Below are 26348 nucleotides of genomic sequence, written 5' to 3' on the forward strand. Positions count from 1 at the left end.
CCAGGACAAAGTCTCTCCATAGACAAGGCTATCTTCAGTGACAGGAACCGTTATGCTAGCCAATGCAGCCAAGCACAGAGATGAAAGTTTACTCAGGCACACAAATGTGGCTTGAGCTGAGAGGGGAACTCTCCTGGATTATGATGCTAGGAGCAGGCCACTATGCTACAGAGCATCATGTGTCCTATTCTGCATCAAGCAGTTCTCATCCCCTTGTCCAGCTGCAGTGCAGAAGGGAAAGGAGAAGGGAAACAAAACCATTCTATCATCCTGAGATCAGAAAGAGAGTCTCAAAGAAAAAACCCAAGAGCAAAGGATTTTCACAGAGGAGTTCTGCAGAGGCAGGCGTGAAGTACAGGGAGAGGCAGTAAAGGAAGAGGAGAAGGGGATGGAAAGAAAGGAAGTAAGATTATTTTAGTGTGATTTCCTACAGAAATGAGCCTTAATGCAATCATTTAGCTGGTTTCCCTCCCTCTACCCCCCAAAGTAATACTTGAACCAATTGGCCAATTTCATTCAAATGTGAAAGGGAGGCAGATAGGAAATTTCTATGTGACTTGTGAAAATAAGGAGCTACGCAGAGTAGAGCTCTGCTGAGGGCAGAGCTGCTAAGCAGAAAGCTACGGGGCCCAACATCAGAAACTGGCAGGAGGAAAGTTACGAGACGCAGAAGGCAAACCTGGAACAAATCTCATTTATTTTGCTAACCTGCTCAGGGACAATTCACTTTATGCTAGCCCTAGAAAGGGCCAGGAGAAAATGGAGTAGATCCAGAGCTACCAGCTCTTTCTACAGACTTCTCCATCTCTACCACTCCCTCAAGGTAGAGACGGACCCACTGTAGCTTCTGTTTTCCAGCAGTCAGCCCCGACCCAGGAGAGCAATGGTTGACCTCTAAAGTGAAGGCCCCTCACTCTGCTCTTTAGAAAGGCAGCGGGAAGGAAAAAACAGCCCCCAGGCAGGTAGGATAGCATTTTTAACAGCTGCACAGACACCTATGCCCAGCATATCTTCCTGGCAGAAGCAAAGTAGGGAAACAGTAAATTATGGCTTTTCACTCTGTTAAGAAGGGAAAGCAGAATATAAACCAAGCAGCAATGGGAGATAAAGCAGGTCCCAGGCAGAAAATGAGGGATAAAGTCCAGCTGAGGAGCCAGCATTAGTTAAGGGACCTTAGTTCATCAGGAATGCCACTCTGCCTGGTCCATGCAGTGTCAAGGAGCCATCTGGTGCACTGACAATTACAGCTGTGTCTTCTTTCACTGCTCAGGGAGTACCAAGCTGCTGAAAAGCCCTACTAAATGGAAAGGATCCTGTCCTGGCCAGGCTTTGAAGAACTTTTAACGCTGAGCCCATTCTTCCCCCAGGGAACCTACAGGCATCCAGGTTTCTTTCCTGAAAATTCTAATCCCAGACATGTTTTCAAAGGGCACACAGGCAATAAACTGGCCCCCAGGACACTCCCAGCCTTTTTCAGTTCACTGCTGAAACTGGAGGTGATCCAAAATAACACAGAATAAAACCCACGATAAAACATGCACGCTGAGGGAAATCCCCCATCTCCTCAACAATACTCTCGGCCTCCTAAGAGTCCCAAGTTGAGACAAGGGAAGAAGGCAGAGACAGGATCTTGTTCTTCTCTGACCTGGAAGTTCTCTGTCCTTGAATGGATCATCAATCTCTGTGCTCTTCGATCTGGCATCGCTTTCACACACTGGGGTCTCATAGCTGAAAAAGGAGAACAGCAGATGCTAAACTATGTGATACAGCTTTAGTGTCATCAGATGGTTGCTAAAGGGTCATGTCTTATCTGCTTACTGCAGGGGAAACCAATAAACCTGCAGAGGAAATATTATTCTCAAGCATCTATCTGCTTATGGACAGTCAGCAACAGAAGTGGAGGGAGATAGAAGAGCATACTCTGAAGTCTAGTACTAGCTACCAGCCCAAACCCACAAACAGCACAAGGCTCTCTTCCAACTCTTGTGAGCACATGCTGAGCATTTTTTCAAAGCTGTCCACACTCTGCAGAACCACTGTATCTAGCAGAGTTTAGGTCCCAACTCCTACTGGCCTGTTTTTAGAACCTACAATTTGTTTCCAAACCCCAAGTGAGAAAAGATTCCCCAGGTAGTTTTAAGTTACAGAGGAACTTAAAGAAAAATCTATCACTGGCTTAAAATCTAACACCACACATCCAAACAGTCTTCTAAGTCCATACTGGTCAGGATCCAAGTGGCTACAGCATGGTAGTATAAAGCAGAGGATAATGCAACAAAGCTACTTGTCTTTTCACTGCTTATGCCCCTGATCTGTATTCCTGAAACAAAGCCCTGGTTCCTGCTGCCACCCAAAAGCTGCAAGCCAGAGAAAAAACAGGTTATTTTGCATGAATACTTAACGCAGAGGAAAGTAAGGGCAGTAGTCACTAGGCATCAACCCCTGCATAGAGGGACCTGCATAGTAACATACAATAGGGAACATCACATAAGGCATTGCTAGCTCAAAGGAAGGCAGTACAGAGCTGACTGCTCTAGAAGTAAGAACTTATCTGATACAGCAACGGAATTTTTTTATATCTCATCTTCTCCAGGCAGGTATCTCACCAGGCCTACAGCTCTTACCGAGTGGAAGTACCAGGCAGGGGGCGTCCTGTGTCCACCAGGACACACCAGCAGTACCCAGTCGATTGGTGGCATTGCACTGGTTTGTAGAGCCCTCCAGGAGCGCACTCGGGGATGACGATGCCTTCACGGGGGTTCTGCCTGGCCTCCTCCAGGGCGCTCTGCCTTTCCTGGTCACAGGAGTGAACTTTCTCTGGAAGATGGGAAGGAGGTTGGAAAGGGTGGAGAAAAAAAAGTCAAATCAAGATCACCTTCCTCAGCTCAGCAGGATATGGATATCCTTCACATGAGGAGAACTTTGTGTCTGTTTCCTTTTCAGCAAACACCAGCACGTCTACATCCCTAGGGACTCAGGGACTTCCAGGTTGAGAGCTTCCTCCTACAATGGATTATAGACATTGACTGCCAAGTGCCCAGCAAGCCAGGAGCAGCAGGAGAAACTGTTCCCATTCATCTGGGTTTTGGAACAGAACTATCAGATAACAATAATTCACTATTACTGCAGCCATGGGGTAAGCATTTCCCAGATCATGTTTTCCCATACTGAGAGACCCTAAATTATGACTTGTATTTTCCAGTTAAACAAAGGAGGCAAACACCCTGCCCTGTCCCACCGTCTCTTTCTCCAGACAGCAACGCACTCTTCCCTCTCAATAGCATCTGTCTGACACGATCACAAGAGGAGCAGAAGGTTATGTTTTAACACCCTTATCCAGTGCAGACAGCACCTTGCACACACCTGCAGGCAACAGAATGAGATATCCCATTCTACCCTCACTGCCTTCACTTCTCTAGCACACTCTGTTGTCCTCACCTGGAAAACAGAGGGCACCCAACAGTGCTTCCCACTGCAGGGGAGGTAGGACCCTGTCCCTTAATAGCTTATTACACAGAAAAGGTTATTTCTCAAGATGTCATCAACCAGAGAACAGTGTACACAGGTGGCACACACCAAAGAACAGAAAGAAGCCCAGAAGTGGCTTCTGCAGCCAGCCTGGCACCTTTGGCCCTAACACTGCCTCTTCAACCACTGCCTGCAGATGGGTGCTGACCCGCTGCCTCTTACACGGACCAGTCATTAAAGGGGGAAGAGATGCACAGAGTACCCACAGGACATTAAGACGTATTTGGCTCAACAGTTCTCTATTACAAGTCTCCAAACATTCTGACCCTTTGAGGAGTAGGAAAATTATTTCAATTTTGGAAACTACTGAAGGTATTACATAGAAAAAAACCAAACCTGTGCATGTAGGACAGAAAGCAGTCAAGGCAGCTCAGCACAGGACTTAAAACATGTCTAAGTGTAGCATAAAAAAAGACAACAATATAACTCCTAAATTTTATCCTTGGGAGAGTGACAAAAAACAGAAGCAGAAACAGTTGTTCTCTCCTTGCCTAGGTTTCCTTTCCTTTGCAGTTTACTGTGGTTTTTCTTTTCTTTTTATAAATAAGCCACAACATCTGAAATTCCTTGCCATGGCCAAGAATCCCCTCAAGCTTTCAATACATAAAATGCTTTAGCACTGACAGGCAATGACACCACAGGTTCATCCCAAACCTGCAGATGTTTGCACAGTCAGCCAGCAGACACGGCATGACCTCAGCATCCTGCCCTCAGGACAGGCTCAGCACACAACTAACACATGCTCACTGTTTCTGTGTATTTTGCCTGCCTGCCTGCCTGTACCCCACCAGTTACATCTTACATTTTGGTGATAAATTCTGCTACAGAGAGTAATTTTTGTTCCGTGTTTGGGGAACAGAAGGGGTGCTGATTGACAGCTAGAATTCCTTCGCTCGGTAGCAGCAGGTACAGCACAAAAGAACTCCAGTAGGTCTGCACAGTGTTACCCAAGTACAGCATGCTTTGGGTACCAGAAGCACTTTTACTACTTTCTAATTGAACTGTAGCAGCTAAAGAGCCCCATAGCCCCATAATTGTCTGTCTCTCTTCAGCATTTCAGATTGCTGTTGAGGTTGGGAATATGAATGGCACCTGAATTTGCCACACACAAACCCACACAGCCAACACACAGAATAAAAACTTTTAAGTGTCGGCAAGTCTGACTCAAGCAGGGAGAAACTTGATCAGGAAGGAGCAGGAGGGGATAAAGTCAACAAAAACTGAAAGGGAGCTCAAGCCTCAGCTGATATTTAAGCTGACTTCACTTTGCTGACAGATTTCACATTTAAAAAAACGGCCCTGTGACCGTTCCCAAGCTGTATGTGGACAGAGAAGTCATTGAGCCAGGGGCCTGCAGGCTCCTTAACAAACCACTTACATCACGAGGGGCCCCCACTTAACCGCCATCTGCTGACAGCAATTCACACCTTGGCCCTCAGGTGAGGAGGATCCTTCGTGCAGCTTGGGGAAGCAAGAACAGGGGCAGAATTCCCTACCATCATTGTATATAATAAGCAAAAGAAAAAAACCCTTCTGCTGAAGACAGCTACATTCCAAGAATTTTTCTATCTAAACCCCCAAAGCTTCCTGAGTGCCAAGATCTCTCAAGTCCTTTGAGTCTTGCAAAACTAGCACTAAAAATTACTCTGAAAAAAATGAAGTGGTATTTTTTTTTGTGTGTCAGAACAAAAAAATATGCGACTTTTTTGAAATCAAGAAGGAGAAAAAGAATAAACGTATTTCAATGACTTAATATCTTATTTTACATACATCTGCAGTTAGGTATGCAATTACACAGAATAAACGTACATACTTACACATTTGTATTGTGCCATAAAAAATGGCAAAACATACTTTGCACATATTAACAGAAATTTGTGAGACTTGAATAGTTACAGCGTTTACTACCAGAATACAGAACTAATTGGTAGTCACTCCTGTTTGAAGGGTGTTTAATGGCTGAGTGAAACCAATCTTACAGGTTTTGTTCCGTTGATATCAAACAGATGCAATGATGCAAAATCTGCTATTGACACCAGTATTTAGTGGCCCATCATTAGCAACGACAGCAGTACAACTGAAAGAGCAGGCAGATCAGATTTTTCTCATTTCTAGCATACATCTAGAAGTAGCCACTATGAAAGTCTCATCTATCCCATTACATCCTGAAGAACATAAAACAGACATACTGGGGCAAACCAAAGGCCCAACTTGTCTGGGTCACCTCCAGCTGTGGCCAGAAGCAGCAGCTTAGAGAACAGAGGAAGGAGAAGCATGTACTTCTTTCCCCCATGTATTTCATGTCTCAACCAGTTGCGGATCAGAAATTTGTGGACACAAACATGAAGTCTGCATTTAGCGAGTAGCAATGTTTTTTCTCTTCCATCAGTTTGCCATGTCTCCCCTCATAAACTTTTATTGATTACAACATCCTGCAGCTACTTCTGTGGCTTGACTATGTGTTGCATGTGGAACAAACCACATCTTTTGGTTTAATCTAACCCTGGCTCCAACTAGTTTTGTTTGCTGACCCTAGTTGTTCTGGAGGATGAAACAGTGAACAGTTAGCCATCTCCCTCCCTGCCTCTCACAGCTTTACAGACTCCTGCTTTGTCTCTCCTACATGCTGAAGAGTCTCACCTGCCCCAGTTCTTTCTCTGAACCCTTTCTGGATCCACCATACATACATTCCCTGAGCTAGAGGGGATCAGAACAGCAAACACATTGAAACTAAGGGGAGGCTCTCACAACTGCCTTGTGGAAAGTTTCTTCAGCAACATCTGGCTACTAAGCAGAGCATATTAACTAGCACTAGCCCCCAGAAAGGCTCTCCCCTCCAGGCTACCACTCTAACAGCACTTAATTCCCTTAAAAAAATAAATGTGAATGTTAACAGTTGGGGTGTATTTCAACAGCCAGAAAAATCAGCTGGGAAATTCATACCATTGGCTCCCCTAGTACCGGACTTGGCATGAACTGCATACACTGTCACCCTGAAAGATGGTCTCATGGGTAATGAAGGGACCATCAAATGCTATCCCAGCTCCAGGACACTGAAGTCAGCCTGTTCCAGTCAGACTGCTTACTGGAAACTTTGCTGTTGTTGCCAAGGCCAGGTTTATGGAGGATAGTGAAATCCTATAGCCAAGCTAGAAGGTTTAATGCCAGCTATGAAATTAAGCTGTCATCTAAGAAAGAAGCATATATTTATTATATGTGCAAGGTACTTAAAAGCATATTCCCTGTTTGAGTTAATGGGGGTTGCAGGCACAGAAAGATAAAGAAAAAAATTTTCCTTCTTTCCCTGTATTAAACATTTAGAGAGAGAAGAACATTTAAGGCACCAAGTCAGTGGGACACAAACAGCCCTCCTAGGACCAACCACATTATTACACCCTTTTTTCCTCTCTTAAAGGCACTGTCACATTTCCCTGTTTTCTGCCATCTCTGTTTTGACTTAAGACAACCATCAGCAAAAAAGCTGAGTAAAACTTGCTAATTTGCTGTTGCTGGGGAGTGAAACCTTCGGGAGACAGCAAATCTAGATTACAGCAAATCCAATGACAGAAAAAAAAAAAAACAAAAACAAAAACAAAAAAAACCGAGAGGGAATGCATACACACACAAAGGAGGGAATCACTGGCAGAAATATCCATTTTACCTTAACTGCTCAGCTCTAAAATGCTGTTTGTTCTTTCTTACTCTTGACTGCTTCTACCACTCCTTAAAACATTTTTAGAAGTAGTGTCTCTGAAGCCATGAGCTATTGCAGGAAAACAAGGCTTGGACATCTGCAGTTGTACATTATTTACGCAGCAATTTTCCCCTAGTAATGGCCTTCTGAGAAATACATGGTCAGATTCATAAAAAGGTCTCTCATCCCTGGTCCCTTATGTACACACATTCAAACATACATCTAGTGCTTGCACAATAAAAATAAAAGTGATGGATGAGGTAAGGTACTCATCCAACTGTCTAATAAATTAGATGGTTATTAAAGAGATGGGGTGTTTGTTTACCTTACAAAGCTGAGAAGAGAGGGTATCTAGCAGCATCTAACCAAAGGCTTGTGCTTAACCGTTCTCAAGCTCAGCTTGCAGAGCTAGATGCAGCCAGCGTGCTGCTCTGGGGACAAGGCAGCCTCCCCCAGCTGCCTCCTGACACGTAACAACTCTTACTGCTAACTTGAGCCAAAGGACCAAGCATCAATCGCCAGGCCTGCAAGGATGCTGTAGATGATTAGGGTGGGACTTAAGGAAGATCTGCCATCCAACCACATTAGATAGGTTTTTTTTTAGTATTGCTCTTCTGCATCCAATTTTTTTCTTATTAAAGGAAGGGAGAGACTGTGACCAAAACCAACCACCTTGGAAAGATCTCTACACCCCGGAGAGACCTCCCTCTGCTTCTGCCAGCCCCAGTGAACCTATGTGAATAGCCTAACTCCAGAGCTACAGGCTATGCAAGACAGGCCAGATTTTCTTCTCTTTTCTGCTCTCATTTCTTTTGACCAGAAATTCTATCTGGACTGGGGAAACTTTTCCCTTGGAGTTCCCACAAAAAGCTTCCGTTTTAATGAACAAACATTCATCAGAAGGGTAGGAAAAGGTCTTTTACTGAAGAATTCTTGACCAATCCCTATTGTTAGTGCTGCAACAGGGACCTGACTTCAAAATACCATTTCAAAAAAACCAAACACATGCCTCTCCCAATTTTTTTTTTGTTCAACTCCCAGCTTTCCCCTCTGTAAGGAACCAATGCAGCACCAAATGAAAGGCAACAGTATGGACATTTAGTGCCAAGTTCCTACAGACATCCTGTGCCAACCCAAAAGTGAGGGCTGTGTCTTTGTGCCTCAGTCTTCCTCTCAGTGAAACTATTTGCTTGTCTCCCAAGGAAGCTTAATTCGAGAACAGGGTTGATTTCTCATTTTTATTTACCCTGTCTCTACACTGCTCTGGCAGAGAAGAGGAGCCTTGAACTGGTTATTTTATCATAGCATGTACACTGGTTTAGAGTTGCTTTTATGTTGCACAAGGGAGCTCTAATGTGAACAGGACTCAGGTCTACTCTGGGAGAACAGGTGTCTCACCCCAGTATGGAGCTTACAAAAGCTGTGGGCAGAAAGTGCAACCTCATTCCACAGAGAAAGTTCAGCACAGGTCTATTAGCAGCCCAAATCTGCATCCCTTCCACCTCAGAGTGGAAAAAGAATTTGAAAAGCCTTGGGTACGCACATGCACAAGGGCTGGCAGGACTAGCAAAGCAATGTGGTGAATAGGCACTAACTGCCTATCCCCCGAGCAGAGATGTGGGTGGAATGAGAGAAACAACCCCTTCTGTGTTTACTAGGAGCACAATAACAGCTGAGCAAATACGGCTCATGGGGATAGCATAAATCTCTCCGCACCTCTGTTAGTCATCAGTGCTGCTACCCGCTCCACCCTGTTGTGTCTGGGACCGTGGTCTTTCCATGGTATTCTGGCTAATGTAAAGGTAAAGAGAAAAACAAACCTTGCAGGTGCTCCCACACTGTACCAGTTGAGCAGTCCTTGCTTTACCTTGGTACTCACTCAATTTCATTTCTCAAGGCATAGGCTACAAAGGAAGCAGAGGTTACTACACGTTCCAGTGCTGAACAAGTACAATGCAAAGATTTAACAGGTGGCTTATAATTTTAAAAAATGCATTGTTCCAAGTGGCTCATTAAACTTCAGCTATCCAGGAACTCATCCTTCCCCTGCCATTTTCCTTCTGCTCAAAGCAATAGAGCTGCACTGTACTCCCACCGGTGTTACGTGCTAAGAAGCCTATTCAGTATCTACCCTCTAGCTTGGAATAAGGAAGAATGGCTGAAGGAAGCACTGTCCCAGGGATTACAGTGAACTTGCCAAAGGCCTTTTTGATGGACAACTTGTGCTCACTTTGCAGAACCTGTAGACATTGGGTGCTACCCAGCAAGGAAAGAAGTCTGCTCCACAGGGTTTCCAAACCACAGAGGAATAAAGCTCCATGCCTGGGCATCTTGAAACCCGCCAGTTGAAAGTTACCTGTACCTGCAATTCTAACTCAGCTGCCCTTCAGGCAGCTTTTGGACTCTTTCTACCACCCCATCTCTCAAGGAGTCAGTCACACAGTCCCAGCCCGCCTAGAGCTGTAGCCAGACTAGCTATAAGGATAGCAGAAAGAGAACAATACTTCTTTTATGGCTACAGTACATCATTCTGAAGAAAAAAATGCAAATATTTCCCTGCTTGTACATAACGCATTAACAGAGCTCTGATTAAATTCTGGTTCATTGGAGTATAAGTCATGTCATTTTTATAAGAAAATGAGGAAAATATAGACTACGTACAGTATGAGATAGTTGCCTAACACTGCAGGTTAAGAAAAACACGCTCCAAGAGGAGACGTCTCAAAAGTTCTCTGTGAAACAGATCTTCAGTATTGAAAGTGATCGTAAGACTTGTGTCTTGTACCAAATTAAATGACCAGTTCGGCTAGTGGAACATAGCATGCAATTTACAGACTGAAATTCAGGAAAGAATTCAAAGTCATCTTGACAAATGGTTTTAAATCAGCATGATCACAACTTACAAGTACAAACCATAACAACCAGCAAGGAGAAATCCAGTGCATGGAGAGGAAATTACTGGCGAGACAGCAAGACTTGGAAAAAAATGGTCAGGAGCTTGCTTAGACCACGAAAAGTCTGCAACTTCATGACATTCAACAAAAAAAATCAAAACAGGTAAATCTAGCTGTGGGACATAGTGACAGGGGCCTCACGCCAGAAACACACACTAAGGGCTGGTGAGCCTTTAAATGAGCCCTGTGTCCAGCTCTAGGCACCACACTTTGACGGAGAGGTGGACCATTTGGCAAGAGTGCAGGAGAGCGCAAAGGGAACAGGCAGAGGTCTAGGAAACTTGATCTATGAGAAAAGGCTGAAAGAATTCCATTTGTTTAGTCTAGGGATGACATTCAGTCTTCTGAGACATAAAAGCTGTTATACAAAAAAAAAAGGACAGTCATACATCTTTTTTTTTTCTTCACCATGGGTAGTTCAAGTAGCAGTCAGTTTACTTGGAGAAAGGAGATTTAGGTTTGATACAAAAAACTCCTGGTGATTAACTGTTCATTCATTGGAAGAGGCAGTGGGATCCCTGTCGCTGCATTTATAACAGGTTACACGCATCAGAGCTGCTGTAAACTGGATATGACCCTGAGTTAAGTTGGGGAGGAAAAAACCCCTATGTGATCTCTTCAGGTCTTTTCCACTCGCCTCACACAGACTGAGAAGCTCCAGCAGATCCTAGATGACTAAGGCAACCTCTTTGCAAACACAGTCTAAAATCCTGAAGATATTTCATCTAGTTTAAGTTTCCAGATTTTGAGGTCTGATTTTCCTAAGGCTTCCATATTCTATATGACAGCTGTAGCTGTGCAGTACCATTACAACGACAGTTTGCACAATCTGAGCAGAGAAAGTTTGGCACCAAAACGTAGCCCTCTTTACATCAGTTCTTCACATCAGGACAGTTCCTCAGCAGTAGAACAGCTTTCAACATTAGATGCTATCTTTGTGATTTTGAGTGGAACTTTCACAGAGTCTGCATTTTTTCTTCTCCAACTCCTCTTTTCCATTTCACATAGTTTCTAAGCACTGCTAGCTCGTGGCATATCTAGCTCTGAGATAAGCCACCTGTCTCTGAACACATTCATTCATTTTCCCTGTACTCCTTTCTCACTGCACTCTTTCCACACTGAGGAATGCTATTCAATAAAATGAGAAGCCATAGGTGTTTCCACTGGAGCCTTAAAATTATTGGGAAACTATTTTCACTTCCACACCTGTTTTTAATGTGCTTGGAACAAGTAGCATAGCAATTGTTGGAGGACTTGCCTACCTCTGCTGGCTGGAATATACGAGCACACTATTTTTACAGGATTGTAAGTGTATAGTTACAGACACCAAACAGAAAGCTTTTGAAAACTGTCACAGGGAGGTAAAAAGTATTTCAAACTGGTCTTCCTAACTACAGTAACATTCTTTTTTTATGCTATTGCTAGTGAGTAAAAGGGAGGAAGAGGAACAGGTTTATAGTGTGATGAATCTTATGGCAGATCAGCTTTTTCCTGTAATATTTAGCACTTTATGAGGAGGCAGAGGGAATTGCCTCTGACAGGAGTGCTAGCACTCACTCTTGGACATTTAGCTTGAGCCAGCTGTCTGTGCAGAATGTTCAGGCTTTGGAAGTTCAACGATGTAACATATGGGATTCAGACATCAGTCACAGGACAGAGAAACTCATTCTATTCCATCAGTGTCACGAGATGGAGGTAGCCCTCCTTCCACAATCTGGGCTGAAAGGCAAAGGAAGGACTCCAGAGTGACACTATAGATGAGGTTACTGTTCTTCCCAGTAGAATTTCTCTGAATTGCAGAGAACTTACATAGGCAACAGGCCCTCCAGCTATAGCACCCCATGCATTCTGAGGGTACCCTTTCCAGACAGAATGATAGCTTTGTGCTATCAGAGGCTGTTCAATAAGCCTAAGATGAGGTGGGAGACTGATGGCACCAGCAGGATCACAGACCTCCCTGCATTATGAAATGGTGAAACCAGAAAAATGCCGTTCACTCACCCAGAGTGAGAGCAGCCAGTTTAACACATCTTCCTCCCTAACACGTTCCAGGAGAATGAATGCTGCCTTGCTTTTTTAAACATACTCCCATCTGTTGGGATCTGAGGCTGGGTTCAGCCTTCTTTCCTGACTATTCAGAGGCAACCCTTGGGACCTTCTACCAAGAAGTCTTTCCAGCTACTTACAAACCATTTCAACAGCCTGAAAAGCACACAGTTAAGCCACCCCTGAACCGCACCACAAAATGTACTCACTGGTTCCCATTGACCACTTTCTTATTTCAGTGGTCTGGCAAAATACAAAAAATGAGATGCCCATGAAGAGAAACGGAACATGAGGATGGTAGCTTTTACTCGTGCCCCCACAACTCCAAAATATACACAGGACTCTCACAACACTGTTGACATCAGTTTGAAAGTAAAGAGGACACAGCTGACACACAAGAAGGTTGTAGCAAGGTGAATGTCAGTCTCTTCTTTGAAGTAACAAGTGATAGGATGAGAGGAAATAGCCTCAAGTTGCACCAGGCAAAGTTTAGACTGGATATTAGGAAAGATATCTTCACTGAAAGGGTGGTCAAACATTGGAACAGGTTGCCCAGGGAAGTGTTGAGTCACCATTCCTGGAGGCATTTAAAAGATGTGTAGACATCATGCTTAGGGACATAGTTTAGTGGTGGACTTGGCAGTGTAAGGCTAATGATTGGAGTCAATGATCTTAAGGGTCTCTTCCAACCTAAATGATTCTATGACATTTTCCTCAAATGTCCCATGCTGCTGCTCCACAAACTGTACATTCATGTAGGGCCCTACACATTTCCCTTCTTATTATCTACTCCATCTCTAAGACCCACCAAAGCAGAGAACCTCCTCACCCTAAGCCTGGTATCAGAAGCAGCAAGCCTCCATGGAAGGAGTAGGGTTTTCCAGCAGCTGCAGAATGTAACTCTGCTGCCTCACAGCCTTGTGTCCTTGGACAATGCTGGGGGCAGCAAACACTCTTAGGGATAACACTGACCTGTGTACCACTGAACCCTTTTTTTCATCAGTTGTCTCCTTGAGAATCACTTGCAAACTCCACCAGGGCTTTTGGTTTCAGGAGAAGCTGAGGTCTAAACATTTTCCAGGGGGAATCTGGGAGCACAGGTCAAGCCATTACTTTGAAACAGCCCTTCCTTATTTATGGCACCTTAGAACTGTTATAATCTTTCTTGTGAAATTTTAAGAGAGGCGAGAAGGTGAGTCAATACATGTAGTCTATCTGCAAGCATCAACATACGTTCAGATGGATGTCTGAAGTGCAGATCCACATACAAGCCTGTGCTGAAGGCTGCTGTTGCATACAGCAAGGGAGCACTTTGCTGCTAAGGAATTACTTCAGCTAATCAATGCAACCTCTCCAATATGAACCAGCTTCTGCTAAGAAGCAAAACAAACTGCATCAAGTTGACCTCTCCACTCTCCATTTGTCCCTATATATCCAGGTAATGTCTGTTGCTGGAGCTTATTTCCTTTCCCCTCCAAATCCTCAGTCATTTTAAATTTAGGGTTGTTTTTCTTCCCCTTTTACCCCAGCTTCTTATATCTTTGCCCCTCTCCTCCCGCCCCCTGTCCACTCACCTTAACTGGCAGCTGTAGAGTAAGAGTTATGACTCCATGTCTGGAGTAATTTGTTTTCTTTCTTTGCGGCATAAGGAGGGGGGAGTGACTGAATTCTTTGGGAATGATTTATCACACAGCACTCAGGGGGAGCTTCATTTATTTGCCTAGCTGCATACGGTTTAACACCTATGGTTGCATGCCGATTATTATACAATGTTATTTTTCCCACTTGTATACTTTGCACCTTTTCATAGAGCAGATTAACTAGTCCCCAGTGGCATGTTATTTATTACTTTGTTTGCTGGCTGTCTGGGAAGGGTCCTGGTCCTAGATTCTTCCATCCTCCCTGCTTCTGCTCTCCCCTACGTACTCCCTTCTTCACCACACCTGTCACACACACTGAGACTGTGGGAGAATCACACTTGAGCATCACATATATTGTACCTTCCCCGAACCTTCAGGAGGAGAAAGAGACAGAGGCCTCCTAAACAGCAGCCAAGAGAGGAACGTGTGAGTGAACCACATAGAGCCAGAGGGAAAGAAGGGATAGAAAATAAGGGTGAAACATCACATTTTGGCTTGCAAGGAAGCAGGAACTTAGCAGACAAGAATGTAGAGATCTGCTGTGAAAATGCAATGTAATTAGTAAGTTTTCATATCATACTCATCAGGCACTTCTCCTGAGATTGCTTCATTTGATATCAAGACAGAACCTAAATTAAAATGAACTCAAAACCAAACCAAATCAAATCCTCACAAAAAAGAAGAGGTGGGAGGACTAATACAAAGGTCTGAAGGTAAATATTTCTGGCAGATGGGACAATAAAGTGACATATTTTAGCCCAATGGTTTTGACAGGTCAGAGGAGCACCGTGTTGGGAGGCACTGACTCAAGATGCAGGACAAGAGCCAAGAAGAACAGAATAATAGAGGATAGTAGGAAAGGCAAAAGCTTTCTGACTCATTGGTTCCCTCCCATGAACTGTTATTCCTGACATCATCACTGACTCTTCTTTTTTCTGCTTCAGCTACGGGGAAGTTCAAAAACCACTGCTCCCAAGTATTATGCCCAGAAGAGATGGAAGCATCAAAATGCTTCCAAAAGGAGGATGCAGTCAGCATTAGGATGTCATTCCCAGGCACCAAAATTCTCCAATTCCAATGCCACCATCACATCTTATTTAGATGCCACTAAAGCACAATTGCACCTGGCTGACACTCCTTCCTTCTCAACCTGCTTTCCTGCTGAAGTGAGACCAACTTTTGCTTCCACCCATCTCCTCTACTTGGTGTCCTGACTACCACTAACCAGCCACAGATTTTGGAGAACAGCCTGTAACAGACATTTAGACAGAACATTAACACAACTGGCATGGAGAGGCAGCCAGTCAGTTTGGAACAAGCACAACTAGTTTAGTAGTAACAGAAAGCAGGAGAAAAGTAGCAGAAGCCCATGGCTTCACATATCTTTAAATAACAAGGGAGGGAGCGCTGTGTGCTGAGGGTAGGACAAGACAGCTGATGAATAAGGCTGAGAAGACAGGATTAAGACAGGTGAGAAACTGTCCCCATTCAAAAAAGTGCTTTGCTTTTCAAAAGCCTCATCTAAATGTACCTGTAGCTCCCTGGTCTCTGCAGCGTTCCACATCTCCAAGGCATAAAGAAATTTGTTCCAACTCCAAATAACTACATATTCAGTGCAAATAAGTGCACTGTCTCCTCACTCTGGAAAATAATACAGGTGTTCAAGCTCCTTGGGGGTTAGTCCTCGCTGCTAAAAAGGAACATCCTAATAACAAATCAAACTTTTGTCTAGCCTTAGCTATTTTTGGTGTATCCCACCAAAACTGCCATAATCCTTTTTAAGGGCGAAGCAGCAGGCCCTGCCCTTACAATCTGACTCAAGAGGAACTACACTGATTCTCAATATAGGTGGCTTAAAAGCATGCTCCTTGTTAACGTATAGGATCCTAGAAAGACTCCACATGGCTATGGCAACATGTCATGAGTAAATTCCCCCTAGGAGCAATCACTATTCCCTGATCCTTAAGAAAGGCATGCAGCAAAATGGTATCACTGCCTAGGCAAAGTACTAGAAAGAAGAAGCTATTTTGGGGTGTCATGTGGGTTTTATTGCCTTTTTTTTTTTTTTTTTTCTGCAAGCGGGAAAAAAGTTAAAAAAGGAACACAGACAAATCAGAGAATGCATGTCCTGGCAGTACATCTGATATAATCACATCCCACCTCACTGTTCAGATCTCTGGAGTAAACTGCACCCAAGAGTACACAGACTCCCTTTGGGGTGGATGACAGGATGTTTCTGCTTCTTGCAAAAGTATATACAGACATGCACCTTTCAAGCTCCTTCTCCCTTTGAGAAGCCCTAAAGTTTGGGCCCCAAGTGATTTCAATTAACAAAAAGAACTGTGACCACCACCATTCTTGTTTTCAAAACTCATTTACAGTTATACTGTGTCCCCTAAGATCTCCTGACAGCAGAAAGCTCTATCACTGGAAAACTGTCATATGAGATGCTGGCATGATACTTGGGCGCCAGAGCTGAACAGTATAGGTCACATGGAGTTGGCCCCCATTCAACAAGCAAAATTTTGAAATAAACAAAATGGTTGTGTTTTTTTTTTAAACTATGCACACACAAACCTGTCTTCAGCTGCTAACCTTAATATATTACTCATTCTTCCTTTCAAATAACGTCATGTTCAAAACCCCAGTGACTGCAGAATATTTACTTGAGGCTGCTACTGCTGGTTTCTCTAGAGCTGTTTATTTTTCCATGCATGAGCTCATTACATCGCTCTGTGGTTTTCTTAAAAGTTGTCAGGGTAAGATGGATACAGGCTGGAATCTCTTGCTAACTAAAACCAAATCACTAACTAGCACAACTGGAGCTGGAGATAACCCAGCTCTGGAAATGAGGAACAACCATGGATTCCTCAGTGGAGATGGGGTGCTCCCAAACAGGCAGCCATCAGATCTATTTTCTTGGAAATGGAACACATTATCAAGTGTTTCTCTAGATTAAGAACTGTAAAAAAATAGTCATTTGGACTATTGCAGACTGGAAGAGGCCCGGGGGAGAAGGTAGGAAAGTAGGAGGCTAAAATAGTAGAAGTAGAATGAAAAGACGGTTCCCACCCATGCTGATTAGAGAATAGCCATTGCAAAGGTCTCATCTGTATCACCTCCTGCTCTGTGTGTTAAAAATAAATGACACGTCACAGAGGGCAGTGCTAAACAGTTTGGGGTAGCCATCTGTGTGCACCCGTGGGTGTGCATCTTTGGGTAAGGTGAAAATCAATTCAAAACAAACATCAAAAATGTTTTTGTCATCTTGCCATAACAAATAAAATACTGTGTTGATCTAGACCTTTCACTTGCCCCAGAAAGAGAAAATTACTTTTGGGCTTTTAAGATTCATAAAGGCAGAGGACTTAGTTTGTAAGTGTAGAAAACAGTAACTTCTCTGCTACTCTACAGTCCAGATGTTAGAGCATGTTCATACTTTGGTTCCTGCCTCTGGCCAAGAAGATTTGAGCCTTCATCTCACCCTACTGAGAAACAGATTTTGTCATCGTTTAATTCTTTAAGGCAGGCTAGGGTAACAGTGCTAGCAAACCCTCATAGAAATGCTGTTTTACTTAGCCTAGAAAAATTCACTGGCAAAATGCCTGGGTCAAGTGCTCTAATCACCAGGCTAGAGTCACTCTGCTTTCTCTGATCCTTAGCTTTATTAGTATTTACATATGCCAAGCAAAATGTAAATGCTCCAAAAGAGAGGACAGTTTCAGGAGGACCTCTCCTGTTTGTCAGCCCTAAATGGAAGGTGGAACACTCAGATTTCACATGCAGCCTTATTAGATACAGGCTGCAACACAGGGTGTTCACCAGCTCTGCAATGCTCAGCTACCTGGTGGTTGGTTCACTCTGAAGTCTAGTATTGACCAGAGACAATGACAGCAAATATGTCTCCATATAGCGATTCTTAAATTCTCCTCACGGTTGATATAGCAATGGTGCTAGCTGTCCAAGGTGTCCAACGTCAGTGCTGATTAGAGAGCAGCACATGCCCTCGGACAATAGTATCTACTGGACTTCACTGCCAAGGACAGGGCTACATAACCACCACAGGGAGAAGAGTTATCAGGGTTAAGTGTTTCAGTACCCCAAGGACTAGGGCAGGCTTTCAAGAACTCAAGACCAATGAAAAAGAACAGAAATAAGAGTTAGGCTGAGTATCACAAAAAGTAAAATCCTAAGACTGAGTTCAGACAGCAGAGCAGGTTCCTGTGGGAAGAAACGAAATCTTTATTGCCTAAGGCATTTATGCTACACTAGAAAAATGCTGCTCTTCACACATTCACTAGCCCTAGGGCCATAGATTAGATGACCTACTAGATCTGTTCTCACCTCTGATTTCAGTGATCCCATTAAATTGCTGCAAGAGGATACCAGGCTGTATCTGTTTCAAGACAGTAAGTGCAAGCTCAGAGAGAAAATGTAACTAGGCAAACACCAAAATGAAAAATCCAATCTTGCATTAGTAAAACTTACCTTAACCCTTTAGAAATAAATGAAAAATCACAAATGTGCTGAGCATTAATATTTTAGGGTGACAAGGCCAAAAGCAATTAAAAAATCCCCTAATTCTGCATGCCTATCTCATGACAGCTATTTCATAATCTTCAGCCAAGGCAGAGTTTTGTACATTTGGAGAATCTGATTTTAACTGATACTTATACTCTCCAGCTCTGTTGTTCAATCCCACCTGCCCTACATTGCCTTTTAACATGTATGACAAGGGATGAAAGGTACCAAACCAGGGGACTAGGCTTCACTGGTTGAAAGAAACAGACTAAAGTAGCCCTCACCTAATATCAGCTAAACCATAGCCCTGTTTTGAAGAGGCAGCATTTCTTGGTATCAATAATTCAGTGTAAGAAACAGAAATGGCTGTATATTTATAACGCCTAATGAGGAAATCTGGGCCTAAAAATTGGCAACCCAGTCACTTAATGAGATCCTACAGCAAAAGAGAGTCTGTCAGGGCAATCAGTAAAGCTGAGCCAGATGAACCACACATCTCCTTTTAGCTTGCTATAGAAACCACCTCCTACAGAAGTCTTGAATTTTCCAGATCTTTTATTTTCTATTTGTAGCATGCACCCACAATAATCTTGTTTGAACAACAGAAATTATATCAGAACCAACTGGGGAAAAAAAAAAGGGTTTTTTACAAAAGTAAATTCACAAAAGGAGTTATTCCATGAACAACACTCTGGTTTACATCAGGCAGCTTCCTGACTAAACAACCGAACGAACCGACAGCCCTTACAACATGAAAGCCTACTTCGGCTCTGTCAGGCTAAGAAAGGGTGGGAGACAGGCTCTCAAGTACAAGATCCTCCTGCTCCCAAGTCCCTTTGTAGCCTCCCAGAACCTAGGTCTAGGACTCTTATTTCCATTGCAGCTACCAGATTTGCTGCATTATTGGTCTCCAAGATAGGTAGGGCCCATTGCAGAGGATTTTAATATTGAACTGTCACCTTCAACTGCACTGTGAGCTGCTGGTTGTTCCAGCAGTTCACAAAACACAAGCTGCATTTGCCCTCCCATGAAAGACACCCTTAAAGAATGCTGATACCCTCCTACATTATCTGAAGCTTCCGGATGATTCCCACTGGCAGTTCCTACACAGATCACCCTGCCACAAAAACAGTCAGGAGCTGAAGCACAGGAGACTGTTGCTAAAACTGGGGTCTGGGCATGTCCTCCTGCTAAGTTCTTCTCCACTCTGCAGTAAGGCAATCTCACCTAATCTAGCATTGATTTCACCCTGTAGTTGGTAAGTGGCACAGGAAGGTTAAGGGAACTGCTGAGTGCCATGAATGCTCCCTGGCTAATCCAGAAATACCAGGTGATGAGGTACTTCAAGCTATCACAGTTCATCTGTTTTGGGGACTGGAGTTATACCCAACAGCTTTTCTAGGCATATATAGTTTCATAAAACACATGCAATAGTAGCAGCATAGCAGTTCCTATTTAAACCTTAAAGAAAACCTTCTTAAGGGTTCTTAAGGCAATTTTCCTCTTTTGATATTCCCTTTACTTCATTCCCTTCTCCCACTTCAGTTCAAATAGATCTGACAGAAACTATTCTTACTGAAAATTCCCAACTTTCCTCTTCAGATTCTTCCAGTTTCTTGTGATTTCAGTGACTACATGCAGTTTCACCCTCATCTCCAGTCTCAAGTTCTACAACCTAACTTCAGATCTTCCTGCTCCTCCTTTTCCCACTCATGTTTATGATCTTTTCCTTGCTGTTTTTTTTACGCTGGTGTCTTCCCTCATCCACTCTACTATCCACAAAAACAATCTCAATGTTTACTTAGGCCCAGACATAAGTAACCAACTTTCAGTTGTAATATAAACCAATCATTTGTCTATCAAAAATATCCCCTGCAGAACAGGATCTTGAAGTTGCTAGAAAAGAAGCCCTTTTCTGTATTTTCTCAACTACTTAGACCAAACCTACAGCCCAGATCTCAGAGCCAAATGCATCAGTTTGTACATCTGTGAAAGAAAGACTACTGAACAGCAAACAGAATAAAGATGGTAGCTGGCAGGGATGAATTAACAGATGAAGAAATTAGAGGTTGTGCAGTTATGGTTTGGGAAAACAGCAACATCCCTCATCACACATCGACTGTGGCCTTTTGGACACAAAAAAGAATGTTATCTGAAATTATTTTATAGCCTGCACTTCAAGTCCATCAACACTGAAAAGCAGCAGGATAGGTACAACAAATAAAGAATGAAACAAGAACAGACAGTGAGGGACTGCAGCCCAGTTAAAAGAAACCTTTTTGGTTTCTTAGATGGAACATTACCTGAATTCCTTATACTGGAGCTGTTCAGTTTGGAATCTTTGATGACCAAGTGCTTAATCCAAAGGGTGGGTGCTGTGATTTCTGAAAGAGAAAAAATAACTGCTTTAAAATACAGCAACTAGTGAATATATACGGTTGTTACTCACACAGTCACAGAACGGGTTGGGTTCCAACCCCCCTGCCATGAGCAGGAGCACCTTCCACTAGACCAGGTTGCTCAAAGTATCATCCAGCCTGGCCTTGAACACTGCCAGGGATGGGGCATCCACAGCTTCTCTGGGCAGCCTGTTCCAGTGTCTCACCACACTTGCAGTAAAGAATTTCTTCCTTACTTTTAAAATAAATCTACGCTTTTTTAGTTTAAAGCCGTTCCCCCTTGTCCCATCAGTACATGCCCTTGTAAAAAGTCCCTCTCCACCTTTCTTGTAGGCCCTCTCTTTAGATACTGGAAGGCTGCTATAAGGTCTCCCCAGAGCCTTCTCTTCCCGAGGCTGAACAACCCCAATTTTCTCCTCTCTCAGCCTGTCTTCAAGGAGACACAGGAGACAAGACGTTTGCTACAATCATGCCTTAACTGATCCACTATCTTTGTAGAGATCAGGTCATCCACTGGTGAAGTCTTCCACCTCTTACAAACCATCATTTGTAAATCTTCCACAAGGTTATCTCATTATTTTCCCATTCCAGAGAGACCTCCCTGCTGGCAAAACATTTTTTTCCTCCCTCTACCCCCACTTCCCAAATTCTCAAGTTTAAAGCCTTTCTCCTCAAGATTAAAAGATCTCAAAGATTATGTTGTATCCTATAGTATATGTTGTTTTCCAGTAAATTATGTATAAAATCCAGAATAAAAAAAAAGGTCAATCCAGACTTTAAATATTGTTTTAACGGCCCAAGAAGAGCTGACCAGTCAGTTCCCTAAAACAAGCAGCAACAAAATTTGAAATAAATAGGCAAATAAATGAAGATATTTCTGGAAAGACTTGGAAAGGAAGTCTGTTCAAGAAACACATTAGAAAAGTAGTCTGATGCACTACAACCAAGACATGTAAACATAAATTTGTGGGAAAAAAGTGCTTAGAGCACCTCCTCTGAGGTGTTATACTCAATTTCAAAACACAGCAGAATCTGCCCTAAGCCACAGAAACGTCATAACATCAGTATGTGGTTAGAACTGAGCAAAGCGGTACTTGATACCATGGGCTAAAGCTCCAACAGTGACGTTTTCAGAACTGATATTTTCTGAAAAATTTTCAGTTTCTGCAACAGCATTCCTTAAATACTAGATCCTGAAGTTTATCTTAAGTTCCTCTAAGAAATTTTTACAAGAGTTTTCCTGCTCTGTTGTTGACATTTACATGGATCTGCTCAGCAAGAGAGAAGCTGGCTGACTAGAAGAGATACTGTTTATAAGTTATAAGAGCATGAAGGAAAAACGAAAGGGAATTTTTCCTTCCTAAATGTTTTCAGCTGCATTGATGGTAGGCATTACTGTAATCACGTTCAGAGCATTTTTTCATATGGAAGTACAGGTTGAACACTGATATTCCAGCAGTAGTAAAAGTCTGCTTACAAAGATTGCCTTATCTGCAGGTTTTACTACACTGTTTTATCATCACTCAGTCATGATGTGCTCCTATAAATATATATACCTATATACTTCAGGCCAAACTCCTTCAAATTAAATGCTGGGTGAGAGATAGGAAGAGAAGAAGCAAAAAGTAGAAGTCATCCATAAACCAAAGTGCTAGATCCAGACTCATAAATCTGAGATGAAATTTAGCTCTGACTCTGCACTGTATGGACTGGGTATGTCTACAGCTGAAAAAGGAGGGACAACCAAAATCAATAGGTGCCGAAAGATAGGTCAGGGCCTTTAGAGACACAAGGGTGCATATCTTTGTGAGGTTGAAAGGTGCAGGAAAAGAAAATGTGCGAAAACAGTAGAAAGGAAAAGAAAAGGAATTTAATCCTTTGGGATCTACCATAAAAATGTACTTTCCATCCTGTTAACCTGGACATTTTTTGGAATACAAGTAAGCCACACAGACTCCTCTGAACAAATCTGTGGGAAGAGTAGATGCTCACTGAGTTAAGACGTGAAGTTTACCAAAAAAAGATGATGTTTAAAGAAGTTATTCTTTAGCAAATTAATACAACTTGTACATTGAAACTAAATAGTGAATGCAAAGAAAACAGAACCTAGAAGTGTAGAAGGGAATAAAACGGTTTTAAATTTAAAACTATAGCAATGACCATTAATAATATACTCTTCTGCAGAGGACAATCTTGTCCTAAGAGGATATTCACTACAGACTTCACTGAGATCTGCACTGTAATGAAGTGAAATGATTTCTAAACAGATGGCTTCTTTATGATTCAAACCTTGGACAAGAGAGTTTAAGTTATCTGATCTACATTATCTCTGGCACTATTCTGTTATGCCCTCAGGGAGAATGTTAGAGAGTGGGAAGGGAAGTTATTATGCCTGAAATGTGAGTTTTCATTATCCTCTAACGTAGGTGAAAACATAAGAAAGGTGAAGCTTCATCTTAGAGAAGTTGAGGTCCAAGAGGTATCACACATTTCAGAGGCAGTTGAGTGCACGAAAAGAAATTCCACATTTTTATTGTCCATTCATGTTGCTATCAGCTCCACCCTGGTTGCCTGACTTTGAATACGCAGGTTTTCAGAGCCCAGCAAATCTCAAACCCACTGAAATTAAATGGAATTTGGACTTTAACTCCTTTGGACATCTACGAAGAGTCCAGATTGGCAGGTGAATGGATAACTGTTTTGCTCTTTTCTGTCATCTGACATTGGTGTCAGACACCAAATACAAGCCATTCCTCAGGAAAACCTACCCAAGACACTGGGAGAGCACTCTAGTGAATTATCACGACATGTTTGTTCAGATAGAACCAAGGGGTTGAGGATGACATCCTGAGATATCTAGTTCAATCTTGTGCTCCAGACAGGGCCAGCTGTAAAAACAGACCAGGTTGCTCATGGCTTTATCCAACTGGCTCAGAAAGGAAAGGCAAAATACCACCTCTCTGAGCAATCTGTTCCACAGCCCCATTGTCCCTCATGGTGATGAAGATTTTCCTTATACCCAGTCCAAACATTTTGTTTCAATTTATGACTGTTGTCTCTCATCATGCATTACTGTGAAAAGCCTGGCTTCATCTTCTTGATAAACTTCCCTGTAGGTATTGGAATGCATCTATTATGTTACCTTTAAGTCTTCTCTTCTCTAGGCCAAACGCTTCTTATTCTCTTCCTGAGGTACCCACTTTAAGCCACTGTTGGATACAGTACGCTCAAAGGTAATGGATTACACAAAGTGTTGGTCAGACCCAGAATAGATTTTCTTCTGCTTATTGCTACCAAACACCACTGAAATCTAGTTAGTCTGATTTTACTAACAGAGATGACAAAAATACAGAGTGACAAACTTAGCAGAGGTTATTCGTTGATGCATAGCTTGATTAACCTGCCTGTCATATTCTCTTCTCCCAAGTCATAAGAAACACCGCTAATACAACAGGAAGTCATTGCATTAGTCATTCTCTCTAGGAGTCTAGGAGATAAGGTCTTGCACAATATATTGCAAGATTTGTGAGAGGCAATCTTTCATCATTGTCCAAACCCATTTATCAGACTTGATTTCACATACAAATCAATGCGAACATTTTTGATTGAAAATGTTTTTCACAGAAGATAGAATAAGATTATTTTTTTTCAAATAAAAAAGGACTTCTCAAAAAAAGAAGGACCAGAAAAGATCTGTTCAGTACACCATTTTTCCAGAACTTTGCCAGTTCTCTCTGAATGACCAAAATGTTGAGCACCTCCTAGAAGGAGTTCCTGAACAGGCTGCATTAACTAGATCAGCTCACTCCCGCATTTTACTACTGCATTCATTCCTCTGAATATCTGTGGGCACCTTTCTCAGGGGAAAACTTAATGGCCAGAAGTTTGTGATTACAAACAGGAATTTAATACCACATCAGCTTGCTGCCAGGAGGAACTTTCTTTTGATATAAACAAGAGATAGCATGGCTTCAGTCTCCTTTGTTTATCTGAGAATGCTTTTTGCTCTGAGGGCCTTGCTTTGTTTCTTAAAGCTCACAAGAAGATTCTTAAAAGCCTAGGATCACTAAATGGAAGTGACAGGACTACAGCATCTTGCCATTAAATAAGCTTATTTTAGCACCAAAAATCCCCCACCCCATCAACTGTTCTTACAAGAAGGCAGGAGGTATCAACAGCACCACCTACTCTTGCTCTCCAGTCTCCATTTCTGCCTTTGATCCAGTTTAAAGAAAGCGTCAAGTACAGCAGTTCAGCATGAAAACGCATGGGCTTTCCCTCACTGCCTTACGGTCCACAGTTTCAGGTGGGTCACAGAGTGGTTCGGACTTGAGCTCATAGTTTGACTGTAATGGTTGTGGGTTTAAATCTGTAGAAAACATGCACCACTAAGCAATATGTAAGATACAAGCAGCTGCTAACAGGCTCATTCACAATCCGAGGACCACTACACCCACTGGTATTTCTGTTTGTGTGTGCGAAAGGCTTGAATACTCTGTGATGACAGCCATTTTACTGTAGTTTCAAAGCTTCCAACAGACTAAAGTCTGATATTCCCTCTCCAAAATAATACAGTCACAAGATTAGCCCATTTCAGAAGGAAACTGCCTTGGTGGGCCAGAATTAAGTGGGCCCAGGACACTGACTTCATTTGCTTAAATAGTATGTGCGTCAATGAAAATAATTGCTAAATAAAGAAACCTCCCAGCAATTTTCTTCCAAGTCAACATTCACAAGCTGTGGTTTAGCACTACCCTCCCTTTCGTGAAGCTGTAACACGTTGCAGAGGTTATGAAACTACCAGCATTGGTAAAATATGGGTGGAGTGAGCGAGGGGGTAAGGACAGTTGCCACTTCTGACTCAATGCACATTTTTTCTTGCCATGACACCTTTTCCTCCAAGGTTACCCCAGGAATCTGGTCAACTGGTGTTATTGTTGGATTCCAGGGAAGAGGGGAGGATATAAAGGGATTAGGGAAAATGCCTGAGGTCCCAAGGGCACTGTGAAATTTGGATAACTTATGAGATTCACTGGCTTTTCTGCTTTGCAGGATAAAGCAAGCATTTGAGCCATAAATCCTAGGGAAAAGGGAGAGGGAAGTATCTTTTTTTGTTGTTATTTTAAGGGATGCTCTTACCTTCTCCATCGAAAATAGGCTGGGTTTCCATGGTAGGCGTTGGCTTTGAACCGTCATCTGAATTGAGAGTTAAAAAGAATCGAAAAGAAACTACCATTATTGAGGTAAATACTATCTACTCTCCAGTACTGTTGAATGATTGGGATTTGTACATGGCCCGGCCAAGTCCAGAAAAGAGAGAAGACAGACAGAACAAAAACAGTTTACGCTAACAGCAGTAACATTTTACATAGCAAGCATGCATCAAGCACTACCCTTAGACTTGAAAGAAGCCTCCCCCCTTCACTCCCCTCTCCCTCCACAAACCATCGGTGTGCATCACCTGGTAGTCTCCCCTTGTTGCACTGATCAAGCAATCACCTTTTCAGTTTCAGGTGGCTATATATCCCACATAGGTCGCTTCCTGACACAGCAGAGGTCTGAAGAT

The 26348-nt window shown here is 42.8% G+C and overlaps 1 protein-coding gene across 1 annotated transcript in view; it reads right to left on the bottom strand.

Moving 5' to 3' along the window:
- Positions 1 to 26348, bottom strand: part of SMOC1 (SPARC related modular calcium binding 1) — a 134251-nt gene that overhangs the window by 23340 nt on the left and 84563 nt on the right. Inside the window, 4 exon segments of the mRNA XM_040601583.1 lie at positions 1646 to 1728; positions 2625 to 2817; positions 20687 to 20767; positions 25922 to 26011. Of these exon segments, the coding sequence (XP_040457517.1) occupies positions 1646 to 1728; positions 2625 to 2817; positions 20687 to 20767; positions 25922 to 26011 (447 nt within the window).

Source organism: Falco naumanni, chromosome 7 (genome assembly GCF_017639655.2).
Source record: "Falco naumanni isolate bFalNau1 chromosome 7, bFalNau1.pat, whole genome shotgun sequence".
Taxonomy (NCBI): domain Eukaryota; kingdom Metazoa; phylum Chordata; class Aves; order Falconiformes; family Falconidae; genus Falco; species Falco naumanni.